Source organism: Gavialis gangeticus, unplaced genomic scaffold, assembly GCF_001723915.1.
Source record: "Gavialis gangeticus isolate Ggan-Ray unplaced genomic scaffold, GavGan_comp1, whole genome shotgun sequence".
In the NCBI taxonomy this organism is placed as follows: Eukaryota; Metazoa; Chordata; order Crocodylia; family Gavialidae; genus Gavialis; species Gavialis gangeticus.
Genome location: NW_017729019.1, coordinates 16,357,206 through 16,376,997, shown reverse-complemented (window position 1 = coordinate 16,376,997; position 19,792 = coordinate 16,357,206). Strand labels below are relative to the sequence as shown.

Below are 19,792 nucleotides of genomic sequence, written 5' to 3'. Positions count from 1 at the left end.
CCAATCCTCTCCAAAAGGGGTTGAGAATGGGTGGTTCATGTTGGCCTGCTGATACTCAAGGGGAACGGATACCTCACTGATCCCACTTGGAAGGACGTCCTGTGGCCAGCAGCTGCCCTCGGTGTCATCTTCTCCCAAGTGGCCTTGGGGATGATGGAGAGAAACTGCTAGCCAGATCCTGGGATGTCTTTCAATCTCTCTCTCTTCCCTCCTTCCCCATCTCTGCCCCTTAAAAACCCACCATCTTTTATGAAACAAGCCCTTTCATTCCCCCCCACCTCCCTCCCACCACCTCCACCTCGCTCAGCCAGCGCGGCTCTGCCGGAGAGAGCCGGCTCGCTCCCATTGTGCTATCTTTGGGTCCTAAATTAAAATTTATGACATCTTGAAATGAGCAGTGAGGGTAATTTTGCTTCTGAGCGAAGATGCTAATGAGTCCCCTTAATGGCGTGAATAAGGAGTTGACGGGTCGTGTGTCACTTTGCGCAGACCGCGCCGGTGGTGTAATGGCCGCAGTAAGTGTCTGTAATTATACCCTGTCTCGCTGTATTTTGGCAGCCGTTGTGGGAGAACAGGCGGCTCAGTCACATACAAGGGAGGAGGGGGAAAGGAAGAGGGGGGGAAAAATCCCAGAGACTCTCGCGCTTCCCCCTGCTCTCCAGGCTCGCCCCTCCATTGCTGGGTATCTCTCTGAAGCAGCAGGCTTATGGGGCTGAGCTCGGACTGGGAGCGGGGGGTTGGAATCAGCCCCCCAGTTTCTGTTCTGAATTGCTTCCTGGCTGCTCCGAGGATGGGACTTCTTTCAGAAGGTCATAAAACCCACCTGCTCCCGTATGCCTCAGAGCTGAGGCTGGCTCATTTCTCTGCAGAGCAGCTTGTTGGGCTCCGAGATGGCCAAGACCTGTTAGATCAGCGAGCGCTGGGCAGGATGCACTTTCCCAGCTAGAGGAGAAGAGGTTAAAGGAACGGGGGGTGTAAGAAAGCACGGCTTCCCTCTCTCTGCTCAGAGCGTAGAGGAGCTCCTTATTGCTGTCCTGACCTAGGAAGCAGTGGTGCTTTCCTTGCCGTGCAGTCTGCCTGAGCTCCCTGTACGGATATGTGAGCTGATACCATCCTTGGGGCTGTTGGTCTGATTCCAATATCTTCAGCGTGGTGACCCCCTTGGGTGGGGGGGAGTTTGACCCTCTGGGATCTCAGCCTGAAGAGCCTTGAATTTACCCCCTGGGCTTCTTGAGTTCCTTGGTATGTGACTGAAACTGCCTCAAGAGATGATTGGTGTTGTCTCTCCAGGAGACATCTGCCTCCATTACCACGCACACCGAGACCGTGGCTGCGACTTAGCCAGCCGGAGCACTCTGAATCCAGCTTATTCCATGTTTTGGTGCTACTCTTCGACCCAGCCCAAAAGCAGCTCCTCTACGCAAGGAGACATTTCTGGATCACTCACTTTAGCCTTAACCTAACCAGGAACGTTCTTCTTCTGGACCAGGAAAGCCTGGACTTGGAATTAGGAACAGCCACTGCCAGTTCAACCCCCATGCTGCCTTAATCCGAATCAACTTTTCAGTGTAGATGAACTTGGTGGGAATAACCGTTTCTCCCATGATACAGTAATAAATTTGAGCACCCAAAGCACAGGGATCTGTTGAATATCAGGCTCTAACATCTGGGAAATATTCTGTAACAGTTTTTCTTCTTTGAATTCACACCCTCCTATATTTGAGAACAAGCTGTGTGCGCAAATAAGGTGCTGCTTTGCCAGTGGTTTTAGTTCAGAGCAAGGGGTGATAGTGTTATAAAATGCTGGAGCCTCAGACACTAGCGTTTCTACTGTCACTAGAACCTCTGCTAGCACAGATTAAACTCTGATTTAAATGGCAAGGTCTTCGGGACAGGAGCTGTCTTTGTTCTTTGCTTGTACAGCATCCATCAAGATAGGGCCTCGGGTTATGGCTGAGGCTCCCTGGGTGCTATAGCAGATAAGGCCCAAGTAGCTAAAGCCGAGTGAAATGGGCTATCTATGGGTGTCTGTTTTCAGTTTGCTGCCTGTACAGCAAGGGGCTCAGCACAGAAGATCTGTCAGCTTTGGAGGAGTTTACAAGCTCTTTGCTCTCCAGCATGTGTGTATTTACACAAAGTAAAGTGACATATAGTGAGGCCAGGGATTTGCCGGGAGGGAGCATAAAACCACAGAGGAGATATAATAGAAGCGATTGCAGAGACCAAAAAAGATCAGTCAGGTGCCATGTAGTCTGTATCTCTGAAAGGACAATGCAGGTTTGTTTCCTGGAGCTCTATCTGGCCAAACTTTATATTTTCTAAACAGTTCCCATTCCTTTCCTTGGCATGCGACCTCCTGGGTTAGTGCAGCTCAGTGCTGGAATACCTTTTCTCCTAGTGAAAGCAAATCCATGGGTTCAAAAAGGACCCCTGAAGCTGTGAGCTGTAAATGCAGACATGGCCTTTTGGATTCTGAGCCTTTAAGCTGCAGCCAGGTCAGGGGGTTGAGCTTTTCTAGGCAGCTGTAAGAGCTAAAAACCTACTTTTTTGCATTAATGAAAGAAGAGATGCTCGTGTGATCGCATGACTCCAGGAACGGGGGTTTAAATGATAGCACCAAATGCTGTGGGGCTAGCTATATAATCCTGAGATTGCACAGTATTATATGGGGGCCAAGCACTGACCCGAGCAAAGGGATGGGGTCTTGTGTCTCCGGGACTCGGGTCCTGGGAGCCCCCACTGCAGGTTAACAAAGCCACTGCTGATGTTAACCTCCGAGTGCCACATGAAAGCCACACTGCTCAGGTCTAACCGGACATCACTTGGCACTTTAAGGCCTAGTGATTGTGCCCCCTTACCAAGGAAGCGGCTTCTTCAGTGCCTGGAGAGCCTCACCAGCTCGTGCCAGACCTATGGCTCTCATCTTGGCTGCTAACACTTCTGCATAGCTGGGATCTATATGATGCTGACTGCTTGATACCTACTAGTTCTCCTGGCAAGCCACCAACACAGTACATAACTGGGTGGAGTACAGGCAAACCTTCCCCCCCCCCTCCCTTTTCTGGTTCTAAATTTACCCCTTGTTTTCTTTTAATCCACCCGTGCGGTCTGAGCAGAGCAGGACTCGTCTTCATGGAGAAGTTAGTGCTAGATTAGTGCAACGGGCACTCTGCATTAGCTCTCCTTGTGCACTGAGGATGCCTTTGCATGCTGTAGCTTCCCCAGGAGGAGAAGGCAGACAGTCCCCTGCTGTAGGCAGCACAGCTGTGTTGTAGCCTGGGGCTGCAGGACAGCACTGAGACATGTCCCTTTAGTCTCTTCTTTACTTAGCCCTGTTGCTGTTAGTCAGACCTGTGTGAATAGTGGATGCTTCACTTCACTGGCCATTTTGAAAAATAGAAACAACTGATTTGCTGTGGATCCCTGCTGCCACCACATTTGCCGATTCCCCTGCAGTCTCTGGCTTTCCAGGATGCATCCAGCCTAGCCCTGGCCAAAGGCAGCATCCTCCATCCGTGCCAGCACTCAGAGATGCACAGAGCAGTGTTTCCCTGCTCTGTCCTGAAACCTGTGAGTGTGTGGCAGCGAATGGAAAGCACAGAAAGTTCAGCTCTTTTCCCCATGTTGCAGTTTCCTCTTTCCCCCTGGTCCTCACTGTGCTCCGAAGGTGCAAGCCAGCCTTTCCTTTCTTATGCATCTTGGTTGGAAGTCCTCTCCAAATAGCAGCCTCCACCAGGAGTACGGACAAGAGGCAGGGCAGGGTGGCACCTTAGAGACTCACTCACTCAGAGGCACAAGCTTTCACACCCTGCTCCATTGGATGCTTCCAGTGCTCTCTAGTGAACCTGCATAAACACTGGTTCTGGGCACAACACAGTGCCCTCCATCCCTGCATGCTTGCATCCTGTCAGCACCACTGCTGTGCTGTGGCAAGGAACCCGGCATTGAGCATCAAAGGCAGCAGCATTGCCTCATTGCTGGGATTTGGTGCAAGTGGAATATGCTTCACTGCGGTGCTCCTGGCACAGCTCCTTGGTGGTACCAAAAAGCCTCAGCCTAGGAGAACGGCCTTGAAAGAACACGGCGCGTCATGAAGTTGTGGAGCTTGTTGCCACAAGCAGCTGTGGAGGCTGGTAGCTTAGTCCAGTTCAAAAGGGGACTGCATGAATCCTTGGAGGAAAGGTCCATCGGTCGGTGTTGAATATGGAAGACGGGTGAGTGACCGTCTTAGGCTTCCTAAATCCCTCAGCACCTGTCTTCTGCATCTGAGTGAGACAGGAGACTGGGCTTCCCGGACCTACGGTCTCACCCGCTTCATGGCAGTTCTTATGTTCAACACAGCATACCCGCTAGGAAAACCATCCTTTGGAGCCAGCATAGGAAGGGTGATACTAGATTAGCTCCACGGTCTAGGACTGAGCGAGTTCAGTGTCTACATCAACCACGCGCTGCTTGTGGGACCTTGACCAGCTGATTTTGTGGTTCAGTTCCTGATCTGGAGAGAATAGCATCACTTACTTCTGTGGGCATTGTGAAGCCAAGTACAGCGAAGACGGACGCTCGGAGGGTGCTATATAAGTAACTTAAGAGAGAGTCAGGCGAGACCTGGGAGATCTTTTGCTGCAGGGAAGCTGCCCCAGAGACGTCCGTCCATGAGAGCCTGTAAAAAAGCCTGAAGTTAGACGCAGATGAAGCAGGCCTTGCTGAAACCCATGGTCACAAGGCTCAGATGGAGAGACGGCTTTAGGCTCTAGTGACTGCCTCCTTAACCTAGGGAGCTCCCAGCTGTGCCAGACAGCCCTTGGATGCCAACGTTGCCGAGCAGCTGTGATGTAGATAGCTCGGTGCCCCCTTCTTCTGGCAAGCTGCCCACACAGCACAGGCCCGGGAAAGGTTTGGGCAGCCCCTCATCCCCTCCCTAAGCATGCCTATTAAGTGTTTTCCCCCAGTCCGCTCCGCCGAGTCCTTCCTGGAGCAATGGCAACTGTTGAAACCGCCCCCCTGGTTCCCGCTACACGGAAAAGCACAGAAGCCAGCTGAGGCCCCTTGGGGAGCGAAAATTGGCCACATCATAGAGAGTTTCCAGCGGAATCAATAAAAGTGCCTGTTACTGAGATACAAGCGGCAGCGTTTTAAAGGACAATATCAATAAACTCCAGAATGCTGTTAGCGGGCTCAGATCAGGGCTGGCAAGCAGATTGCTTCCCCGCCACGGCGAGATCACGACCACTGAAATATTGAAGTACTTGCATATAAACTGCTCTTTCAAGTATTTTTGACAAGGGTACTAATTAAATCTTAATTGACACTGCACTAATTAGCTTCTTAATTACATGGAACCACATAATTAGCAGCACACTCTGCGCTAATTGTTAATTAGGAAAACCAGGCTTCCCCCCTTTCCCTCCCCTCCTGTTCTCTCTTTTAACTAAAGAGCTTCTTGTATAAGAGAGGTGCTGGGAACAATAGGGCTGGTAATTCCCGGCTCAGAGAGGAGGGCCTGCTGTCCAGGGAGAGCGCAGGTCTGCACACAGGGCCTATGCAAGTGCAGGCTCCAGGTGGGGAGCTGGCAGGGGCCTGGCAAAAGGGCCCCCCGCCCCCCAGTAAAGAGATGGGAGAAGCACTGGTGACATGTAAGGAGCCCCTAGGGTGTCAGGTGCTCTGGATCTAAGAGTGAAGTGTTAATGAATGATTATTAATGATGATTAGCCAGCAATGCAGCACAAGCCTTTACCTGGAGACCCTTCACATTCACCTCTGGTCCCTGGATGATTTAACTGTTCCTGTGCCCAACAAGGGCCACCCTTTCCATGCCAGGCTCTGCTTAACTCTGTGGATGCCAGGTTGGTGATCTCGGCTTACTAATCCACAGTGGGCACTGACCTCCCCCTGCCCCAGGGCTGGCAATTCGGTACGCCCCAAAAACCATTGATAACCCATATCCCTTTGAGTGCTGTTCTGTGCCACGCTGGAATCCAAAAGCCCTTTTCCTCATCCTGAGACAAGCTTAACCCTTAACTTGCTAGACCAGGTGCTCAGCTGGTATGGAGTTAGTAAAAACCACTGAGGTGGATCAATTTACATCGGTTCACATCAGCTGGGGAGCTGGCCTCATGTTTCAAGGGCATACACGCATCACCTTCTCTCCGGATCACAAACTCTGTAGTTAAAGTCCAAATACCGAGAGCCTTCCCCTCGGACAACCTTTTGCTCTGAATGTCTGACATTTCTCAGAGGCTGAATTTGTGGGGGGGGAGGGGGAGGCTTCCCTGAAAAGCTAAAGGCAAACCAGGCAAGTCGCATTCAAATGAGACAGCTGCACGAAAGCCCTCACTTCCCTTTTCTGTCGCTAGTCTGCTGGAGCTGCAGATTGCGAGCGTGTGCTCCCATGCATCTGCAGTCAGTCCAGCCTGCATTTGGGCTGCGTGGGTTGTAAAGCAGCTTGCCCTTCTTGGAAACAGTTCAGGTTTCTTGATCCTTTACAGCAATCCCACACCCAAGGCTGTTTTGGTTCATAGGAGCCAAAGACAGCAACATAGCTGCAAGAATGCAGCCCCTTCCTGCAGCTGCGCACAACAGGGCTGAAAGTAGTGCAGTGGGTCTTTTTTTCCCCCAGGACCATCCACCTAGTCCTTGGAGTCTGCACTGCTTATAGCTACTGCAGTGTGAATAGCCCTTTGCTATAGGCGGACCTTATTCGCTCCCTTTTCACTACTTGTAGCATTCACGTTGCCCATTCTTTCCTCTTCCTTCATTTCTTCCATCCAGTCTTCCTCTTCCCATCATCCACCCTGTCATTCTGCTTCTTTCATTCCCTTTACTTTAGCATTTCTCTCTTTCCTGCTCATCCCACGGCCCTTCCATATTCTTCTGCTGGTCATTCTCTTTTACAGTTGTAGTGCAGTTGTGCTGTCTTGTGAATGAAAGACCTTGCTGTGACTAGATCTAAACAGCATGGTGGATTTAGCTTGGGCGTTTGCTTCTCAGCATTGTCTATACTGTCCAAGAGCTGGAAAAATGTGTCGGCCACCCAGTGAGTGTGTTTAAGTCAAGATGAACTTGCATTAATGTCTCTGGTACAATATGCAAGTTCTACATGTGCGCAGTAGCTATAGGTGTCTGGGCATGTTCATTAGTCAGCACGGGTCGTGTTGTATTTAGTTCATGTGGGAGTGCACATACATGTTATGGGTCCTCTCTGCGTCTGAGCATACATGTCATTTTGAAGAATGCCACTAATTGTGTTCAGATATATTTATAGCAGTCAGTATCTAGTGCTATCACCTCAACTGGGGTGACTTATGGCTTTACACCAGCTGAGGGTCCAGCCCTTACCGTTTGGGTCTGCATGCCTGTACAACGCTATGCACTGCTCTCCTCATATCTGCATGTAATGTGTACATACGCCTGTGTGCTGTGGGGGTTTTCCCACTCGTTGTTGTGTGTAACGTCTCTGTACTGTGCTGGGTTTATTTGGACAGCTTGCTGGTGTGTTGGCGTATGTGCCTGCGGGTCGCTCCAGGTGCACAGGCTTTTTGTTTGTGCGTGCATATATCTATGATAGGGTTTGTCCTCTTGACGGTTTATTGAATTATGTAGGTGTGAGCCCATCCCTGCCAGTCTGTGTTAGCGTAGCTACACCCACGTATAAGAACTGTGTCTGTATGCTAGCATACTAAGTTGTGCCTATGTATGGATGCGAAACTGTGTGCTAAGTTGTGTCTGTGTAGTGCTATGTTAGCTCACATCCTGACACTGCTGTGCTGGATTGCATCTACGTGTTGGCCTGTGTCAGTGCCCCCGTGCCCCCAAGCATCCCAGCACTGGCTTTGTACACGCAGTCTCACCCGCCCATACTTCTAGCCCTTTGCAACATGCAGCAGAGCGGTTTGAGATGCACTTTTGCCTCTTCCATATTTCATTGCTTAAAAAGCTGCACCAACAACCGTTCCCTCTGTGGAGTCCATTGCCCTGACCTGCCTCGTGTTGTCCAGGTCTTGTCCTTGCCGCCTAAGCAAAGTCAAAACCCCAAGGCAGCCGTTCGGAAAATCTCTCTCTCTCTCTCTCTCTTTTTTAAGCACAGTTTTCCAGGAAATATAAAAATGGCTTAACACCTGCTGGGGAGTTCATCTTTCATATGAACCTGAAAGAATGTGGTGCTGGCACGTGGTCTGGCTGGGGGAACACAAGCGCCTGTCTGAGGGAAAAGGTGGAGGGGAAAAGAAAATATTCATATTTTCACTGGGGCAAAAAAAAAAAAGAAAGAAAGAAAGAAAAAGAAAATAAGGAGCTGAGAAAATTGTTCACATTTGACAAATCTTTCTAATTAGGGGCCAATTATGTCCTCAGATTCCTAATTGGGATTCCGGCAGTTTTTCAGGCTTGTAGGGTAATTACAGGCTCGTAATTCTATTAAGATGGAAATTTGGGAGAAATACCTTATCATAACATTTAGATTTTGCCATCTGTGTCGATGGGCCGTGGCTGGGATGGAAGAGGGGACGTTCCCATTGGCGTGCGTGCTGTCTGACGCAAGCGCTCCTCGCGTGAGCCTCTGTGCTACAAATCAGCATCTTTTGCTGATGTCCAGGGAGCCGGGGCTGCTTGCTCCAGAGGAGCATCTGGCCCACAGTCCCCACACAATGAAGCGGGGCGCTACAGCTGGGAGAATTCGAGGAGGAGGGATTGTGTCAGTTTGTGGGCATCATTCAGGGTCCTTGGGGCAGGCACTTGGAGGGGCACTCAAGTGGCACGTAGTTACTGGGATACAGGATGCTGGCACGCGGGATGTGAGTGACTCGCTGTGCCAGTGTGTTGGGGTGCGAATGCTCAGCTAGGTGAACTCCATCTGCACCAGGAAATACCCACCTGTCTAGGAGCAGTGCCGCTGTCATATCCAAGTGCCTCCCCAGTCCTTCCAAACAAAACCGGTCATGACAGTTGTTTTTTTGCTGTCCTTTGCAGCCTGGAGGAGAGAGAATTCAGGTTGAATTAGTGCTGATAGTCCCCCACTGGCTTAGTTTGTGTCCACACGGCAAAGTAGGCAGGTTACCAGCCCAGGGAAAAGCAGCACCTCCGGGCTACATCCCCAGCTAGGCCAGCTAGCTTGGGTTAACCACACCACCAGGCTGGTTTGAGACAGTGTTGTGTGTGGTCAGGTAGGAGAGTAGGGTCTGAGTTACCTCTTTGGAGAAGCATAGCAAAGAGGTCGCTATATCTCCAAGCTGAGCATGTCCGGTGCGATGAAGCCCATGGTCTCTGCTCTCTTGTGGCATTCATTGATCTCTGAGGGAAAGGTGATTTCTCAGTAGACAGGACTTAACCCTCAGAGACCTCTCTGCTATACTCACTATTCAGTGGGGACCCAATGCAAGGTGTGAGGTATGAGAGCTCTCCAGTCCTGGGGGTGTGAATCCTGGCACATAAGCCGTCAAGGTTTGCTTGTTGCTTGTGGCCTTGAGTGTGAATTCTGGCGTGAGTGCCCTAGTGCATGCTGAGTATGAATCCTGACGCTGCCCTCTTTGCCGGGAGCAATGCTGCTGCCAAGATGTGTATTAGCTCTTGGACGTGACATCGGTGAACTCTGCACTTGGGGACTAGGTGCATTTGTCCGGTACTAGCTCCTACTGCACTGAGAGGATGGGAATGAGAAGTCTGGAACCAATATCTGTGGAGCCAACTTCTGACTTCAGTGAGCTCACAAAAGACTTGCGTAAGCTGGTATCTGGCCCTCCTGGCCAAGTCATCAGCTGGGCGTCACTGTGCAGCTCCATCCGTGGAGCTACACTGATTTGCATTAGCAGAGGATCTAGCCTGTGGTGCATCGAGGCCTCAGCCTTCCACCTGGTGCATAACTATGAGGGTGCAAATCAGGAACGCCTGCACTAAACTTTAGTGAGTTGTTCCCAGGGGAAAGCCAGGAGATCCCGTCCCACGGTGGTGGGAGCACGTGTCCCCAGTCAGTGCACAGAATGCAAAGCGTATAGCTTTCCACCCCATATCACTCCTCTCCATATGTCTCGGGACCCAGTCTTGGCGCTGGTGTTCGGTGAGCGGGTCTGAAAGGGACAGAGGAGGGGAAATGGATGCCAGTGGCTTAGCTGCCACGTTACCTATCCGGCTCCCCCTTACCCTTACCTGGCACACAGACAAATCCTGCCGATTTATGCAACTCCCAGGAGTTGTTTATTTTTCTGCATAGAAATATCTGCTGAGCAAGACAAGGGTTCATTCACTGCCTCTCGTGACACAGGAGCCTGCAGCTCAGAAACAAGTCCCAGGGGCAGCACTTTGGGGTGTGTCTTGTTTCCATGTCAGTGCGAGAGCTCTGTGAATAATGGATTGTCAGTTCAGTGGCCGAACTGGAAAAAAAATTAGAAAGAAGCAATCACTTGAGGTTGATCAAAACATCTCATTCAACCTGCAATGAAACATTTCATCTGGGTTGTGGCTTGCTCAATTTCCACCCCTCTGCTCGGGACCGACTGCCGCCGGACCCACTTATTACATCCAGGTCAGTCTCACAATGACATTTTCTTTCTTTTTTGGAATGTAAAGTCAAAATGGTTCACTTAGGAAATGTAGAAACAAGATGTTTTTAGACTGTTTTTGGCAGGGAGGGCACAGCGAAGAACTGAAATTATTCTCTGAATTGGACTTGGATTCTCCAATAGTTTCAATAGTCCTGAAACTGGGAGCATCTACACATGTGCTTTTATGCTCAGGAGCCTATTTTACTACACATTAAAGAGTTGCATTAAAAAAGTGCTAATACACTTATGCGCAGTAACAACAGGCTACTGTGCATTAAGCGCCACTAAAAAAATATGCATTTTTGCTACTGCGCATTAGGGCAGCCTAATGTGCATTTATTTAGTACCTCACATTAGAGGCACTCAATGTAATGCTCATTAGCAACAGTGCATTAATGAATGTGTAGACATGCCCACTGACTTGTTTTGGTGAATTTATTATTCACATTTCTTTGTTTGCTGCAGACAGACACAGACACACTCGTACACGTGGAATCAATCGGTTCTGATCAATGCCTGTTCCTACATTGGCACTTCGCTGAGAACATGACACCTTTCCCGACTGAATCAAATTGGCACTGGTAGCAGTCGGAGATGCTTATTCAAGCCAGTCTGTAATGGAAAGCAAACACCCGAGGGCACGCTGGTACCTCTCATGTACTGTGCCAGGCAGTGCCACGCTGCACCTTGCCACGCTGCTTCTTGCAACTTGCCACGCCACATCCATGTGGTGCTGGCTCCAACCCGGTAGGATTGTCCCTGTCTAAACCTTCCCAGCCAGGTTCTGATTCATGCGGTACTTAAAATTGGCCTGACCCTCTTGAGAACCTGTAGATCCCTTGACATTCATGGAAACTCCCCCCAAATTCAGTACCTTCCTGGGTGCAGGCCTTAGTGTGGTTATATTGTAGTAGGGTAATAGTGGGGTTGTAGCCATGATGGTCCAGGGAAGATGTGAGAAGTGAGGTTTGTTTGGTAATATTTTCTGTTGGATTCGCTGTGTAATTGGGAGAGATGTTAGAGAGGCTTTTGGATAGAAAATGCTCTTCCTCAGCTCTAGCAAAGAAGCAGATGCAGCCTCAGCTAAGTACCAAGCTCATTATCAACCGCTTGCTTTATGTCTCTTCCAGCCAAGAGGACTCTCCGAAGCCATCCCTTCCAGCAAGTCCACCTTGGAAGGGCAAAGCAGGCTGGCGACAATTAAGTCTCAGCACAAGGTACTGTACAACAGGGCTCCTCTGAGCCACGACTGTAAGTTGGGGTTCCCCAGCACGCAGTGCTATTTCTTTCCCTTTTGCTAGTGAAACCAGCTTGGAGTAATTTTAATCTGGGTTATTGGGATGGAAAGCAGCTCTTTCTGTGTCTGCAAATTTATAATAACTCCCCCTCCCCCCGCCCCTCACAAGTCCTCTGCATAAGATTCTTGCTTCCTTTGATCTTTTGTGCATGGCTTCTTATCAGCAGGCGAGTAGGTTTACACAGTGGATGATATGGGAATAATACTCGACTGAGATAAGACACAGCCTTGGCTTGCCTTTGTATAGCGAATTTGATAGCACTGGGAAAATGTTTACTGGGAGACTTTGGGAGGCTGGGCTGGCTTTGCGGGGAGGCAAAGTAGGTGGCAAAAAAGCCAATTTGCACATGTGAAACATTTATTATCCACTGGCAGGAGTTGTTTCCCAGTCAAATTGGCAGTGTTTCAGGACTTGCTGCCGGACAACAGGAGACAATGGGCAGGGCTTGCTGTTTTGATGCGTCAGTTTGTACTCGATTGTTGAGAAGTGCCGAGATGAGCCAGCATTTGTGTACACGTGCCTCGGGCTAGTGGTCGTCAATGCTCGCATAAATTGTGGCGGCCAAAGCCTGAAAGTGCGACCGACAATCTGTTACCAACCCAGAAGTGTGCCTTTTCAGAACTGCCTGTTGCAAAAAAGGCAGCAACACACAAAATCCAGCACGTTTCACGTTTCTGAAAGTTGCTATTTCTCATCCAACCAATGCATTAAAACCAGTAGTGTAATGGAAGGGGGTTAAACAGGACAAATGCCCCTGTTGCAGTATTAAAACCAGTGGTGTAACCAAAGGGGAGCAAATAGGACGAATGCCCCTCTAGTGGGGGGGCACAAAAATAACTGAAACCACAGCAGTGGTTGATTGCCTCCCTGTGATCACCACCAAGGTAGGCAGCACTGCCCATGTCGCATGGCTACCCAGGGCATGGAGCTCCCCAGCTACACCTCTGAATAAAATATTCGAGTTGTGAACGTACATCTGACTAAAACATCAGTGTCTCCACCTCTGAAATCAGCTTTCTTCTAACAAAGAAGGTTTTGTTTGATCTGATTGTTCCAATGGGCCTGAAAGACGAGAACAAGAAGAAAAGGTTGTCACCACTGAAGCAGCTCCATCTGCAGATGTGGGATGTCATCAGGTGAGAATAGCTTGATGTACTTACTCAGTTGTTCAAGGAATATGGAGAAAACCTACAGAGGAGGAAACAGGGCACCGGTGTTGTGAAAGATCCTGCTAGATGGCCAGTGACAAATACCACTTGGCCTTTTGATTGTGAAGACTGGACCAGTGCAAAATCATTATCAGGATTTTCCTGTGGAGAGTAATGGAAGAAAATGTCTGGGTTTCCATTGTTCACACTGGTTTTCAAATGGAGAAGGAAGCTTCAAGACATGGGACGGAGAAGGCCTTCCTTGAGGCCTAGACCACTATCTGCATAAGCACTGGCTCATTTCTCAGTGGTGGACACATCCCTCTGTTCTCAGTCTCTGGACCAGAAGTCCCGAGGGAGCAGATTTGATGCCACAGTGGTTGATCTTGGAGCCTCTTGCAGTAGATCTTGGAGTCGATCCGAGGCTGGGGTGGGGGTCTGAGTGTCTGTGTGCATGCACATGCAAGGATGTGGGAGCAAATTTGCTGCTAATGGCAGCAAGCTGCTCCCGCTTCCAGGGGGCCTTGCAATGGGCCAGGGCTGGGACATTATATCCTCCTCCCCTCCTCCCATCCCCGGAGGCTGCCTGCTGCCAGGGTGAGGACAATGTCCCTCTGCCCTGGCAGCAGGGAGCTCCTGGCCCCGGCTCCCTGATCAGGGGCAGAGAACTTGGAAAGAGTTGCAGGGGGGGAGCAGGTCCCAGCCCCCTGCCCCGATCCACCAATGCCCCTGACCACGACAGTTCCCAGCCCCCACCTGGCACCTGGGGCAGAGGCTGGGGAGCCTGTTCCCTGCCTGGCTCCGCAGCTCAGCAGTGTAGGGAACAGAGCTGAGCTGGGGGAGTTTGTTCACCAGCCTATTCCCCTCCCAGCTTCATGCTCATGGAGCTGGGCAGGGACCAAGCTTCCTAGCCCCTGCCAGCAGGCAGCTCCCAGCACCAGCTCCATGACCGTGTGGCCGGTGCTGGGTGATAAGGGTCTTCTAGCGCTAGCCTTGCAGTCGCGGAGCTGGCACTGGGAGATAAGGATTTCCCAGCCCGTGTTCCCCAATCATGATCTTGGAGCAGGGGGCTCAGAGCTCCCTGCTGCCAGGCAGGGAGACATAGTCCCCGTCTGGGCTCCTGTGGTGGAGCCTGCCTCAGCAGTAGACAGCTCCCGGGGGCAGGGAGCAATCTCCCTCTGCCTGGTGGATGGCTGACCGGGAGCAGATTTGCTCCCAGTCAGGCGTCTACACAAGTGCTACTGTACCATTACTAATTGAGAGTAAATTTGCTACTTGCATTTGCAGGTAGCAAATTTACTCACAATTAGTAAAGTTTACTGTGTAGTAAGCATGTACACATGTAGACACACATGCTTGCTGCACAGTTAAACTGCCCTACCGTGCAGTTAAGCATCTTGTGTAGACGCACATTGAGATGTAGTCGAATGCAGTGATTCTCACCTGTTTTTAGCCTCATTAGACTCAAAGGACTGCTCATTAGGCTCAAGGGACCCCTCAAAAATGCCAGCATTTAGCTTTCACTTGTTTTTTGAGTACAGAAAAATAATGGAGCAATTCTTCTTTGCAAAGAACTCAGAAAGCCCCACAGCAGGTCAGGATGGTTTTGACACAGTGGGTTCCTATTTAAAATCTCTGCGTTTATCTTGTAAATCAGGCATTGGTTTTTGCACTCCTAACACTGCTCATATTGTGCATCGCACTTAAAGAAGTCTCGCAACACTCCGGGTGCTGTGGGCCCTGATTGAATATCACTGATCTGATGTTTCCGGAAGCAGCCACTGATTTGGGATACCTCAATGTCTGGCCACCCAGTAGAAGACATCTTGGGCCTAGCTGTTAGAAGGAGCTGGACATCCTGAAATAAGTGGCAGGTAAAAGTGCTCTTCAGCTCTGAATACCACCTCTCCTTGATGTACCTCTTAGCTGCCAAAACTCAGGAGCAATTTCTGAATACATCCACTGAAGGGTCTCACTCTGGGTTGCAACCCAGTCCCTGCTCAACAGAGAAAATAAAAAAATCTCCAGGACATTTAGCAAAAAAAAAAGAAAGAAAGAAAGAAAGAAAGAAAGAAAAGTGCAACGTTTTTCTAAAGATGAAAAATTGGTTCAGCAAGTCCTTCTGGAAAGCTTTGCTCTTCTTTGGAGTGGTGCATTTGTAGCAGAACTCCGGATACTCTCCTGGACCCAAGAAGATCTTTGGTTGTTCAGCAAAGAAGCTGGTGCCATGGCACTCCACCTGCTCCTCTGCTATTTAAGGGAGAGGATGGCAGCTAACCTTGCCCATCCCCCTTCCTACCTCAGCCTCAGGTCCTCCACACAGGGTTCGGAGGGTCCCACAGTGCATTAATCCCAGAAACCAGGCAGGAAGGCCAGGAAAAGGATGCAGCCATGGAGACTGGGTCCACTGCAAGGTCTTGTTCCATGGAAAAGCTTTCCCTGGTTTTCCCTCTTTTTTATTTAAATCCATCTTCAGCGTGCTGGGAAATGCAGCTCCCTGCTGGAACCCGCACAACTGATGAGTCTATTTTCACTCTCTGAGCAGAAGTGCCAAAAAAGCCTAAACCACAAAAATGGTACAGAAGCAGAGAAGAAAACTGGGATCTCTTGCAGCCCTTCTGCTTTAGCAACATGCAGTCCTTTGTGCATACTGGGAGTTGGTAGGTCCTGCCCCTTCCATGAGGCATGGGGGAATTAAACTTAAGTCACTTCTGACAGCGGGGGCTGTATGTCCTAGTCAGTGGGTAGAGACTGATGGGGGACTCAGAGGGATGGGCTTCTATCCATAGCTCTGACATGGGGTGACTCTGAGCTCATCACAGTCCCCTTTATACCTCAGTTTTCCCATCTGTAAAATGGCAATAATGGGTCTGGCCTGGTTTGTGAGTTGCTTAGAGATGCGAAAATGAAAACTGCAATGTGAGCACCAGAGCTGATGATTAATCATTACTCACACACCTCTGTGTTGCACAGGCAATGCCCATGTAGGCTGGATCCTCAGCTGACGTAAATGGCTGTAACTCCATGGACTTCACCAAGCTTGATTTACACCAATGAGGTTTCCAACCAACCTGATCCAGCCCCATTGATGCTGATGGGCATCTTTCCCCACTTCTCCCTGGGGACTGGATCTGGGCCTGCCTCCCAAACAGGCCCCACTACGTTTTCCGCTCTCTGCCACCCAGCAAGGGGCATGTGAGCAGCCCCAACAAGAGGAAACCAGCAAGAGGGGGCTGGTGGGAGCTGTGAGGAAAGGGAACGTGCAAAGGGTTTAGGTGGGGAGGCAAAAATATTAAAAACATGATGGATTTCTGCTGTCTTCTCAGAAACGAGTTTGCCAGAGGGACACAGAGGGGGCTCGAACAGGTGCCAGAAGGAATTTCCAAACAGCTCTTTCAACATCCCCAGCCGTCCCCCCTTGGCTCCTTGGCAAGGACACAGCTTCCTCTTGAAAGATGTTCCAGAGACAATAAGGCTCGAGGTGAGTGCCGAAGTGGAGGGGGTGGCCGCTAGGAAAGACCCCTCCATCCATGGCTGCGTAATCGGTTTCCTATTAATCTGGCTTTTTTATTATTATTATTATTGTTATTATTATTAAACATCTCTCTTCTCCCAAATCATCTCAGCGCCGTGGCGAGGGCCCCGGTAATAGCTCCATAAATTTCAGCCATAAAAAGTAATGGAGGGAGACAAATGAGATAATTAGGAATAAATCTTGGCGAGGTCTCTATTCATCAACATCCCCCAGAACCGGCCAATATTCCAAATCATTAGCAAAGCCCGTAATTAACAAAGAGCCAAGGCTTCCAACGTTAATAAAGCTCTCTCAACTCTATATTATCAGGTAGCGGCTGACGAATCAGCCCCGTTAATATTATGGCCTTTGTTAAAGATCTTCTCTCTCTCTCCCGTTCTTTTTTTTTTCTCTTTAAGCTAAAAACCCTGTGTCAATTTTTTTTCGCTCTTCTGCTAAATTTTAATTAGATTTTGCGTGTGCATCTGTAGAGGGCGAGTGAGGGGACAAAGGGACAAGGGTTTTTTTTTTCCATTTCTGCTCAGGGGATGCTGGCAAAAGAAGTATTTTGACAGATGATTTTTTTCCCCCTCCTTTTCTGCCTCTGCTTTTATTCAGCGCTAGGTAGGTCTGCTCTCAATACTCTGGATCAGAGATCAGGGCTCTGCATGGAATATACCTTAAGGGCCTGCTTTCCACCCCTCCTCCCACCATAATATTCAGTGAGGCAGAGTGTTTTAGGTGTGTTCAGTCAGTGCCTCATGGGCGGAGAGCTGTAAGGATTGGTGTATCCATGTTACGGCACTCTCAGCACTTTTTGGCCATCTGGCTGTATGCCTTGGCTATGAGCATGACTGCCTCCAGGCACAAGTTACCTGCTAGTGCAGCACATGGCACGAAGTAGACAGCACTTGCTGCAGAGAAGGGCTTGAGATGTGAGCCCAGCTTCTCCAAATCGGGCATCTTTGCTTGCACTCATTCTTGCCTCCTTCAATAGTCCAGGTCAACAGCTGGAGCGCACATGACAGGTGACTTTATGAGAGCTTTGTCTGTCCTAAATTCTGGGCTGAGTCCTTATCTGTTCCCTGAGTGTAAACGAGAACATCCCAAGCTACTCTTTTGCTGTATGCAAGTGGCTCCTGAAGCATCTTTCTGTAGTCGTAGTGAGGCAGCTGCCCGTGGTCCTTCACCCCTGGTGACTGAGTTACATTGGCATTGGCACACCGGAGCAGACCAGGTGTCCATTGCGTCCAGTATCTTGTGTCTAACAGTGGCCAGCAACAGATGTTCAGAGGAAGCTGCAAAAAACCACAGCTGCTTCTTAACCCTGAGGCAGTTAGTTGTTGGCTGATGTCCTGAAGCATGAAGGTTTATACCCTCCCTGCATGTTTAAGGTTATTTTACACAGCTTTGAATTATAACCGGGGCCTGAAATGTACTGTCACAGGCTGGCGTGGATGAGAAGAAGTCAACAGGATTCAAACTTTTATAGGAATAATGAGGATAAACATAGTTATAATGATTTATGTCCAAAGTTTTGGAAGAGAAATTCAACCACATGGTTCAGGGTTTAAGCCAATCTCTAGGGATTAGGGTAGGATGTTTGAAGGGGCAGATTATACAACACCTGCCTGTTGCAGGGATTTTTGTGTATTCTACTGACTCTCACTGGAGGTAAAACATTTGGGTTGACTGGATTTGGAGTCTCTTTTGTGATGCCAGTTCCTATATTGCATGTGGATATGCTTCTTTTCTACCCCTTTCCTGAATTCTTCTAAGCACTTGTCCTTCGTGACATCCCGTGCCACTGAGTTTCACAGGGTAACCATATTTTTTGTTCCTTTTTTGACCAATCCCTTTGCTGTCTGACCATCCAGTGAAATCATTCTTGTATTATGAGACAGGCACAATACTGCAAAATGGAGATCTCATATAAGCTCCTCTCATTCCAGTTGTTGAACAGCTCATGGGCACAAAGCAAAAGACCTTAAGGTTAGATCCATCTGGGCCTAACCAGGGGTCAGCAACACCTGCAGATGCCGCCAGCAGTGTCAACAGAGGCCAGTGGTGATCACAGCGATGACCGCCTTTTCGTAGGGGTGCACTGCCGTGCTCAGGGGGTGCACGTGCACCCCCTATGCGTTGCCAGAGGTTTGGGGGCTGGAGGATGTGACTTGTGAGGAGAGGCTGAGGGAAGCGGGCTTATTGAGTCTGGAGAGGAGAACTGTAAGGGGGAATTGAATAGAAGCCTTCAACTCCCTGCAGGGCGGCTGCAAAGCGGATGGAGCTGGGCTGATCTCAGTGGGGGCAGACGACAGAGCAAGGAGCAATGGGCTCAAGTTGCAGCAAGGAAAGTTGAGGTTGGATATTGGGAAAAACTCTCTCACCAGGAGGGTAGCAAAGTACTTGAACAGGTTACCCAGAGAGGTGGTGGAGCCTCCATCCTCGGAGGTGTTTAAGACCCAGCTCCAACAAAGCCTAGTGTTACCAGATTTCCTGTCACTTTGGGGTGCACTCATTTTTTTACATTTCTGGGGCCTCTGTAATTCTAGCAATGTGCTGCTTGTGTTTCTGTATCTCTCCCTTCTGCAAGTCCTCGCCCCCAGTGGAGCTACCTTGCAGGACTCAGGTTCAATGGGGACAGGTTCCTCCAACCACCGAATCAATGTGTGTGTGGATGTGCAGATATGCGTTTGACTACCAGGGCACACCTGAGTCAGGCTGCATTATTCAGCATTGATGGGCTAACACCTTCATATGCCTTGAGCTCAGCTGATCAGGGCAACAATAAAATGCAATCAGACATAAGCACAAGGGTTAACAGAGCACATCTCAGCCAGGCTGGGTTATTCAGCATTGACAGGCTGACACCTCATGTGCCTTGAACTCAGCTCATCCCTTATTTCAGCAGAACAATAATAAATGCAGTTAGACACACTCATGCTAACAGAGTACGTCTGAGCAGGCTGGGTCCGATCAGCACTTTCAGTTGACAGCCTCATGCGCCTCAAAGCTCAGTACATCCCACTCTCTCATCACAATGGTCCTAGTAGTAACTCCCTTGATGAGCAGACCCCACCGTAGTTTTGGGCATTACAGGGATCTTTGGCTTAGGTAGAAGAAGCATTGCTGCAGACCAAGTGGGGAAGTCAAGGGGAAGGAAGGGTAAAAGAGGTTCAGAGAGAGAGAATATAGCAGCCACCTTGACCATAAAAGTTATTTATTGCCAGGTATATGAACTTATTCCGATCCCAGTAGTAATAGCCATACAAGAGAGACAAATAAAACAGTTACAGCATT

The 19,792-nt window shown here is 49.5% G+C and overlaps 1 protein-coding gene across 1 annotated transcript in view; it reads left to right on the top strand.

Annotated features, from left to right (window-relative positions):
• TFEB (transcription factor EB) overlaps window positions 1-18,494 on the top strand; it is a 53,203-nt gene extending 34,709 nt beyond the window's left edge. Inside the window, exons 9-11 of the mRNA XM_019514228.1 lie at window positions 11,663-11,721; window positions 16,305-16,460; window positions 18,347-18,494. Coding sequence (XP_019369773.1) covers window positions 11,663-11,721; window positions 16,305-16,460; window positions 18,347-18,372 — 241 coding nt within the window. The 3' untranslated portion in view covers window positions 18,373-18,494. The remainder of the gene's footprint in view (window positions 1-11,662; window positions 11,722-16,304; window positions 16,461-18,346) is intronic.
• The last annotated feature ends 1,298 nt before the right edge of the window (window positions 18,495-19,792 follow it).